At 36.1% G+C, this 11245-nt stretch overlaps 1 protein-coding gene across 1 annotated transcript; it reads right to left on the bottom strand.

The window, feature by feature from the left end:
- Window positions 1–2210: 2210 nt before the first annotated feature.
- SARC_08535 (hypothetical protein) lies at window positions 2211–7030 on the bottom strand (the record flags this gene model as incomplete). Its single annotated transcript, XM_014297486.1, has 7 exons — window positions 2211–2508; window positions 3108–3265; window positions 3464–3706; window positions 4583–4686; window positions 6033–6176; window positions 6485–6623; window positions 6777–7030. The coding sequence occupies 7 exons, from the start codon at window positions 7028–7030 to the stop codon at window positions 2249–2251; spliced, it is 1302 nt and encodes a 433-aa protein (XP_014152961.1). The 3' UTR covers window positions 2211–2248.
- Window positions 7031–11245: the final 4215 nt, after the last annotated feature.

Below are 11245 nucleotides of genomic sequence, written 5' to 3'. Positions count from 1 at the left end.
TATATACATATATATACATATATATATATATATATATAATATATGTTTGTATGTATGTATGTATGTATGTATGTATGTATGTCTGCATGTATGTATATATGCATTTTTGTATGTGTGTATGTGTGTATGTATGTATGAATGTATGTATGTATGTATGTATGTATGTATGTATGTATGTTGGTATATATGTAGGTATGTATATATGTATGTATGTATGTATGAATGTATGCATGTATGTATGTATGTATGTATGTATGTATGTGTGTATGTATGTATGTATGTATGTATGTATGTATGTATGTATGTATGTATGTATGTATTTTTGTGTGTATGTGTGTGTGTATGTTTGTATTTTTGGATGTATGTATGTATGTGTGTATATATGTATGTATGCATGTATGAATGTGTATGTATGTATGCATGTATGTAGTTACATATGTATGTATGTATATACATAAAAAACAGTGTGTATGAATATATAAATATATATTATATGTATATATATTGAAAACATTATGTATCCATATATATATGAATGAATGGATGAATGTTTGTCATGTATCTACCTATTTATGTACATATGCACATATATTGCGAATCGACCGGTTTGGCGATCGAGTATTGGGTGTTTGAATTTATACTCAAATAGATATGCAAAGCGGAGCTACGACAACATCGGCGGTAGTCTTTTATTTTATTTTTGACACTGTGATAGCAGTTGTTACTACACATAAAGTTTCAGTCCTCGAAATTGGTGAAAAACATTTCAGTCCTCGAAAGTGGTGAAAAACAGGGTTTCCATACACTGTAGTAGTTCCTATATACCTGAAGTATGGTATTGTTCCCACTGCAACAGTTTCCGAGACACAACTAAGTAGGTGAGAAGGAGATCCACTCAACGCACCCATCATGCAATGCTCCCGAATTCTTGTTTCCGCTCTTTCTCTCATCTGGTAGTTTAGTTCAAACTAATTGGTGCGGTGTATTTTGGAGAGGTGTGTGTGTGCTGTTCCGACTAATTCGATGTGGTGTGGCCTAAGGGTTGTGTGTTGTTCAGACTAATTCGGTGTGTGGGAATTAGTTCGCACTAGTTCATTTCAATTCGCAGTGTGCTAGTTTACAAATCTGGCCCATCCTAAAAAAGTGTGTGTATTTTGAAATAATTCAGTGTGATGTGATCCGACGTCAGGAAGTTATGTATCAGAAACGTTCTACCAGTCCGGCACTATGAAGCTATAATTTGCGACAAAAGCTTACAACGGACGTCATATTCGAAATAAACGGTCCTTGCCCCGTGTATACGACGTCAACGTCCTACTGTATTGAGATTTTCAGATTTTCACCGCCTCGCATTGTCCCTCCATAAAACAAGTGGTACCGAACTTGCAACGCCCCCTTGCGACGACACACCAGCGCCAGCGTCCATTGAGTTCCACTGGTGTTCTCACTTCCGCTCACTGCGGATGATGAACTGTGCCCTTCCCATTAAGTGACTTGTATATACATGGGCTATTATACTCGCTGATACACGGGCATCTGGGCATGGCGTTCACCAATGCGCTGGATAGGAAGCACACCCAAGCAAGTACGCACCCTTACCCTTAGTTTACGTGTACACAATACATGTGTACGTACATTTGTAAGCGTCACCATGGCTAGCTGCAAGCGAGCAACCAGCTCATATAACGCCAACCCAACGAGTGCATACGAACCTATGTCTCGCCTAAGAAGCCAGCCTGAACATGCACACGGCCTATAGACAAGCATGCATACACCGCATGAACAGAACTTGTGCAGGTTCCATGCACCTGAATGTATACCCAGTTCAGCTCCCGCAGCATAGTCGGACTCAGCCACGCCTACCGGCGCCAATCCAGCAGTGCCACACGCCCAGAGACGACGCCAATTTGCACCCCTTCAGGCATCGAATACAGAGCGACTTGATACACAGCGTGTCTGTGTCTACAGTACATACACAGCGTACCTGTTTGCTCAATATATGTAGGTATATACAGCGTACCTGTTTGCTCAATATATGTAGGTATATACAGCGTACCTGTTTGCTCAATATATGTAGGTATATACAGCGTGTCTGTGTCTACAGTACATACACAGCGTACCTGATTGCTCAATATATGTAGGTATATACAGCGTGTCTGTGTCTACAGTACATACACAGCGTACCTGTTTGCTCAATATATGTTTTAGGGGTTTAACCATTGTGTGCTAGTATACATTAATATGCATCTCATACGTTGGCGTGTTCAGCCACCACCTTCACCACCAACCCTGCACGTTCACTCGCCCACATGCGACGCAGGTGTGCGCTAACCTCCGCATCGGTTAAGAAGTCAGCCTTAGCTGACATAAGCATGGAACATACCCTCTCCTCAGCTTCATCCAGGGACCGTAAAAGAGCATCGCTGATGAGATCAGACCTCAGATAAGACATTTCGTCTAGGATAATTTCTCTAGTTTGACTGGAGATGTTTATTTCCATTAAAGGCTCTGTTTGTGATAGGGGCAATGAAGGGTTGAATTAGGAAAAGTGAGAAAACTATGAACGACCGACGATCAAGCAATATCTACATCTATGTATATGTATATACATACATGTATATATATATATAATATTTATTTTATTAAGTATATATATTAAATAGAATACATATATATATATATATATACACACACACACACACACACACACATATATATATGTATATATATAAATATATATATATTTATATATATAAATATTAATGTATTAATACTGATTTACTTGTTCGAAAACCCACACGTTCAGATGCATAATAATATATACAAATGAGTATAATTTGCCTGAACATTCTCGTCCGCAGTCGTGCTGTATTCAACACATTGGCGATGATGCAGTGAGATTAGCTCCATGTTCATATTTATATAACCTCCACAAGACAGACATCGAAATGCATACCGACACATGCTAATCCATAAATGCTCTCAACTACACAGATTAGATGAGTAATAGTACAGATAAATATATATGCATAAATACATGCCTGGATCAGAAATGTGGCGTTCGATAAGCGCCTGAACCATCGCGGCCACGGTTGCGCTATGTATACCATGTCCTGATCCAGCATGGTTCGTGACACTGCTCAGAGCATTCCTGACATTTAACATGCCTTTCAAAAATATCACATTTTCTGTACAATACATCTTGGTACAGCTCTCCGTGAACTTTTCCGACAAGTATGGATCGGATAGTACATCGTCGAACCCTCTGAGGTATAGCATGTGATTTGCGAGTTTAGTTTTTCAGGTTTAGTACAAATGTCGATGGTTAACAGTGGGGGCGCTATCGGCTAGCTTTGTGGACGAATAAAGAAAGGTAAACTAAACGGCAAAGCAAATGTAAATTGATATATGATATTTCTTTGTCTGATGCAATGTACCTTGGAAAAAGCTCAAATTCCCTTACCTGGACCCAAGTTCATCGGCTATACCCCACAAATCCAATCCTCCCAAGAAGGACGCGCGTAATTTTCGCCCCGTTATCTTCACCAAAGCGGGACCCAATATCTCGAGCCAGATGACAAATAGCGTAGCAGGCGTCATAAAAAAAAAGGACAACACAGCAATTATATCCAGGCGTCCGAGAATACCCTCGTATATTAGCTGAAACGAGAACATGCCGAGAACCATCGCACCAATACGCAATGTGCTGTAATGGGCAAGACAATAAAGGGAGTATGAGAGGTGTGTGGAAGTTCACCGGAAAGTATATCTGTGATACATTATGTGTGTATACTGGGAAGGGTTGACATAAATTGACTTCAATATACAGATATGTACATACACGTATATACGCATATACCTATACACACACACACACACATATATATATATATGCACACACACACACACACACACACATATATATATATACATATACAAATAGACAAGCAGAAGTATAAGTATAAGTACAAGTACACATATATGTATAAATACATACTTAATTACATATGTTCATATATAATACATGTATACATAATTTTTTATGTTCATATAATATATATTGATATACATACATATGCATACAAACATACATATGCATACATACATATGAGTACATACATATACATATATATAGATATATAAATATATATAGATATATACATAGATACACAGATATAGATAAGAATATTATGAACGATTGACCTAGTCTCTATAATGTATACGCTAGTAAATAGCTCTGGCTTCGGCAACACAACTTTGCTCGTTCTAGCATATATCTGGTACGAAACAGAGTACTGTACATGCGAAAGAATACCTACATAACTGGAAGCCACACGCAAGAGAACAATGTTGCACAAATTTCTACAAAAGGACGCTAACTATTGCCCGATTTTTATATGCGATGAAAATTTTCCCGTCTTGTTTCGAACATACGAGGTTATATCAGTAGACATTTGTACCTTCATATATATAGGAACGAATAAGGCTATAGTTGTGCACACACACACACACACAAACATACATACACACACACATATATATATATACATTTGATTCCGACTAAAGAAACAAGAGCTCTCACCTGCTAAAGTCCACAAGAATCGAGGAAATACGCTTGATTTTCCAGAAGTAGAACCCGCACTCGGCGAAGAAGAATACATACGCGCCAAAAATTGGCCAGTATAACTATATATCGAAGTGAGTTGACAGAGTATGTCAGAAAAAACCGTGTGAAAAGAAAGATGTGCGAAATTAAAAAAACGGGGAATCGCGAATGATAATAAAAATATATCACAAAAACAAAACAATGCAATGCCCTTCCAGACAAGTATATACCTCTCCTACATATATATATAAATACACATATATATGTGTGTATGTTTATGTCCATGGATATATGTATATTTATATATATACATATATATATATTAGTATGATTTATACATATATATGTATAATTGTATATAAACGTATATAAACGTATATAGATATATATAGATATAGATATGTACATGTATGTATCAATATAAATATTAAGCATACTATAATATAATATGATATACATAATATTACATATAATATATATAATATTACATAATATATATATATATATATATATCTGCGTGTGCATGTGTGTACCTACATATGCATACATACTTACATATATAGATAGAAATTTGTGCGTGTATGCATGTATGCACGGGCACAAACAAAAACACACACTCACACATATAATATATATACGTATATATATATATATATTTATACAATATGAATAAATATTATGTATGTATGTTTGTATGCATATATGTAATAGACATATACATACTATATAGTAAACACACAGACACACACACACATACACACACACATATATTAAGTATGTATTAATGTAAACATATACATATATATATATGTGTGTATATACTCACATGTATATGCATACATTACTATGTATATGTATACATATATACACATACACCCACACACACACACCCACATATATATATATATGCATGTAAACATACATTCTGTTTTTACACATGTATAGGTATATGTATGTAAATAAATCCAGAATATATATATATATATATATGTATACATACATATACATATACATATATAGATGTATATATCTATAATAATTATATACATACATACATATATATATCTTTGTACATTTGTGCACACATATATACATAGATATACTTACACATACATATCAATATAGCAACATACATAATATATACATATATAAGTAAAAAAATACTTAGATAAATATGTATATATATTCATGGATATATAAGTCTATATATGTATATATATATATATATAAGCATACATGGATATATATAAATATATATATATAAGCATATTTGGATATAGATATATATATAAGCATATTTGGATATAGATATAGTTATATATGAATTTATACCGCAAAAGGGTATAATATGTATATATACACAAGTAAATGCAAATTTTGTTACATGTCACAACTTTGTATCTGGAAATAGGACACGCACACTAACCTGGGAGAAAGACAAGCCTTTCCTGCACAAATCTAGGATCATCGTCGGGGTAGTTGCTACCATCATAAGGGGGACGTGGTAAATCAGACCAAAGCAATAGGATGCATGTATGTCGTTGCAAATCCATATCTTGTAAATTATTCTCTGCACAAACAAAAATTTTAAAATTATAGTGCATAAGTAAAAATATCGACTTCTTCAATTCAGGCTCATCAAACTGCAACACGTGGCGTTACCCACTCCGTTGTCTCTGATGGTCGGACTTGTAATATAACGGGAAGGTATTTCTTTTCCATGGCATGTACTCTATAAAGCATACAAAAACCCGTTGTAACATTGTATTCTATATCCACAGCCTTGCCAGCAATATATGAACAACCTTGACAGCACTATATACCTATCTCAGCACTGTACATATGCAAAACAGTTCTATTAGAACAAAATTCACACACCAATCTCAATGTCACGGCGGAGGTCACCATGAGCATCCCGGCGATAGAGCCATGTATGGCGAGGGTCATAAAGATTTTGTAGAGGTCGGAGCCGGGCGGTATTGAGAGCTTATCGTAAACTACCATCACAGCCATAAATCTAATTATCAGAGCAGCATACGTGCACACCATAACTTGCACTATGAATTGTATGTTGCGCGTTCTTATCTCGTTTTCATTCCGATTATATACTACGGCAACAGTCACGGTAACAGCTGCCAACAGTAGAAAGCTGTACACACAATACACACACGGCAGAATGATGTCGCTGCCCCTGAATGGGTTCTGAGTAGCGTCCTCGCCGATAACATGATATACAGAAAGTATCAGAATCCACGCAGCCGCAAAGACAATTAAATCTGCCATAGATGTGACAACCCACAATGGCATACGTAAGGAGAGTGATCGCCTTTCATCGACAATTGTATTCGCAGCTGACTTGGACGACTTGCTCGGAGTCTCACCTCCACTCCTGATATACAAGTATATTTGTGAGATTGTAGGCATCGAAATGCGTCGAGTTATTCGCGCTGGTTGCTTGGCAAAAGGTGAAAGAGACCAAATCGGTGAATTGCTTGACAAAGTGCCTCACTGATATATTTAAACAAATAGTAATCACACTGAAAACCTGTGTAACCATGATAGCTATTGAATATGTTACAAGTATAAATGGGTAAAAGAAAATGCCTATCGTCGTCGCATTAGAACAAATACAGTATGGGATTCAAAATACAAAGCCAGCGACAATTTTGCCCAAAAAAAGGTACTGATTTATAGCATCCATACTTGTTCAAGCGAACGATGGAGACAGAGACGCTAATTGCATACACTAAAGCGCAGTCATTCCTCGACTGAGGGCGTATAATGCCAATATCTCCATCTATATCAACAACTACCAATGCGGCGAAAAGATTGACTTCTCTCAGTTATCATTTCGATCACCAAGATCGCAGCACAGACTACATATTTGTCCTTCGCTATTTTTCTGTAATTTCTGTTATCAGTATGCATGAAGCGTATATGTATCAGATCAAAACTGTGTGTACATCTTAACACAGCATAGTCAGTATCTATTAACTACATTCATGCACATGATAATCTACATAAATTGATAGTAAAATATATAAATTTACTTGTATAACAATTATCTATGGTGTCGTATATACAAAGGATATTGAAATAGCATCAAATTTCGCTTACCTGATCATTTGCGGATCAGCACTATGATATGATCTTGACAATTGACAATGATGATTTATCCTGGCCGAGGATTCGAGGGTAGATATACTTATTGTCGAGTCTGCATCAGGTACATCACCTTTTCCGAAGAGGATTCTCGATACTGCTTTAGGTTGCATTGACTTCATTGTCGAGATTTCGATTTTCTCTGAATTCATAGCGGTATGAGTACCTTCGTTCTGAACTGATCAGATATTGCTATTACCAAATGTATTTTAATAACTACGTGTTAAAGAACAAAAACTGATAGTATAATGCGTATATATTTGTTACATATGCAGGCTTGTCCTGTTTCTTTCTCTCTTTTCTTTCAAATATATATGTGTGGCGACTTGCGTGATCAATTTCATACGAAACAACGGGTATACGGCCCTACGTCCTACGATGCTACACGATAATGCAGTGGTCACTCTCTAGCTATTAGACCCGTCTTTGTAGGCATTTCTCCCAAGTATTTATTAACATATTTTTAGTTTTCTCTGTTACCCTCACTTTTTGCCCTCGTAAGTAGAACATTTTATATTTTATATTTTAAAAATCAAGACAAAACAAATAACAAAACAATATGCACTTTTTCAAAAAAATATAGTATTTGTTCACGCATGTATGATTGTATAGTGTACGGTGGCCGACTTGGCCGTGGCCCGTGGGGTCTGTGGGCCGTGGCCCAGGGCCCTCTGTTGTTCATGTATTTTTAATGGTTTGTCATTTCTGGTCTGTTTAAAAAAAATACCCTGTGCCATGGAATGGAGCGAGCATTAAAATAAATTTTAAAGTATCGACAAAAATATGCATAGCCTTCTAAAAATATATTCAAATTAGACACAGAAGGCTATGAAATATGTTCCATTAGGAGGCTATGAAAAATAGGTTAACCAATGAGGTCAGGTATGTTTTTTTAGAAATATATATTGATCACACTGCCTTATAGGCTTCAACTCTTATTGTTTTAAAAAGAAAAACTTTAGCCTTTTATTTAAAAAATATATATATAAAGCCATTTTATTTAGCTTTACTACTTTAGGTCTCCCTTGCTTCAATGCACGATCCATCAGACCATCACACCAAGTTTATTTGGGATTTCATTTTCGTGTCTGTCACTAAGCTCAATAAGTTATAGGGGTACGGAATATAAGTTCCAACTTTAATGTTAACTTTGATTTTTAAAAGTTATAGCTTTTATTTAGGACAAATCAACCACAAAGTTATTTTGGAAACTGCACTCAAAAAGCTGTCCGATCGTTGAAAATTTTAGGCCACGAAATTGATAATAGGTAATCAAAAGAGATTGAGCGTTTCAGTTGTGAAGACTGTCACCTGAGTGACCTGGAAAATGCACCTATCATTTATGGAAGTGTACTATCGAGATATAAAAGCTACAACTTTAATGTTTATTCGAGGCATAATAAAAGCAACTTTTAACGCATTGAGCTTAGGTCTGTCGTCCATTTCTCATTTCTCATTTCTCATTTCTCATTTCTGGCCTTATTTATGTACACATACTTTTAAAAAAAACCCCCCAAAAAACAAGAACAAAATACAATACAAAACAGAGTCTACTCAACTCTATTTCACACTCTATTTACAGTCGTCACTCGTCACTCCTCAGACGACCTCACTGGTGACTCTGGTCTACATACACTCTCAATCTCACTCTCTCTCTACTCTCTCTATTTTTGAATAAATACTATTAACATACTCCCATCTCTCTATCTCTACAGTCTACTACTATGCTACTCTACAGTCTGAGGCTATGTACAGTTCTACACACTACAGTCTACACTCTACCTCCATGTAGTCTACACTCTACTGTCTACACTCTACTGTCTACACTCTACAGTCTACACTACACTAAAAGTAAACAGTAAACACACTATGTATGTAGAGTCTCTACTACGAGTGAGTCTACAGTCCGCTCTGCAGGCTACACTCTACATTCTAATAAAATTTCCAATTCTATCTCTCTCTCTCTCTATCGCTCTACACTCTAGAGTAGAAAGAGTAGGAGAGAGAGTCATGTCCATGAAGGTAAATTCAGAAGTCTACTTTTGAAAAAAAAAGGTTTACTAAAACCCTAAAAAAGATGATTTAAAAAAGTAAATATTTAAAAAAAATTAGTAATACATATGAACTCTATTAAAATACGTAGCCCCCTTACCCCTACATTCCTACATTTAGTCATACAGGCTACTACAAAACGAAAAAAAAGCGAGTCAGGACTCAGGAGGTATTTACATAGAAAACACCCTAAATTCTGGAAGGCGGCTACTCTAGACTCTCTAGTAGAGAGTAGGCCATAGCCGGCCCATAGAGGGGCCGGGGGCGCGGGGGGGTCAGTCGGTCAGACGGTCAGTATTCAGTATTTATTTTATTTTTTGCACAAAACAAAGTTGCTCCTAACTCGAGCGCGCCGTATCTGACTATCCTCCAGCCCCTCCTACATAACCCCAGATTTCCCCCAGAGAGTGACCACTGACTCAGTCACTGATCAGAGACTGAGTTGTTCTCCCTTTTATAAAATACATTTACACTTTTCTCTATTATGTCTGTACTACTAGCATGGAGAGTACGTAGTAGTAGTAGTAGAGAGAGAAAGATGAGAGGGTCATGAAAAATAAGAAAACCTCCAGATAATTTTAATTCGGGTGTGCACTGTTAGACTGTCAATTATAAGAGCTTAGAATAAGTGCTTCATTGTGTTGCCGGCTCAAAGCATTTTTACTGAGAATTATTTCTGTCATGACTAATTCATGAACAGGGGAAAACACCTTATGTAGGAAAAACCCATTTACATTTTATGTTGTAGTTTATGTTGTCCAATACAAGCTTCGCATGGTTTTACTACGCTTTTATTGGACCTTCATTGGTGACCCGGCCTTGCTCCCTCAGACTTCTTCAGAGGTTCAGAATTTCATATATATATATATAATGTAATGTGCTCAGGATATACTCAGTAGTTTGGTGGAAAAATAGGTGCAGAGTATACCGTATACTCTTGACACCAAAAACCTCTTTATTTTAGTTCAGTAAATATGAAGTTAATCCTTCGAACACTGATGTCAGCCTATTTAAAAGCCTATCCTGTGTCACATAATTCCAAGGACTTAACTCATCTCACTACTCTCTGGGATTTGGATATCCAGTTGGTACCAACCATATCTCACCTAATTGGAATACTTACTCCTACCTTACTCATTGGTCAGGATAAGGTTGTCAACCATATGGTTGTGCAGCAGTCTTCTGACACGGTGTCGATTACTGAGTCTGACATGTCAGTCGTCATAATTCCCTTCTGTCATATTCATATAAATAGTTGGAGTATACTGACTCCGCAATACTCCTTGCCAGGCAAGCACATAACAATAATTAGATATTATTTAAATATATATATATATATATATATATATATAGTAGTACGTAACTTTAAACTTAAATTAAATTAATTAAGTAAAATAAGTAGGTGTAGTACTAACTTAACTAAGA

The sequence above is a fragment of the Sphaeroforma arctica genome, assembly GCF_001186125.1.
Source record: "Sphaeroforma arctica JP610 unplaced genomic scaffold supercont1.777, whole genome shotgun sequence".
In the NCBI taxonomy this organism is placed as follows: Eukaryota; class Ichthyosporea; order Ichthyophonida; genus Sphaeroforma; species Sphaeroforma arctica.
Note: the sequence above shows the minus strand (reverse complement) of the source record. Positions and strands in the feature narration are given on the sequence as shown.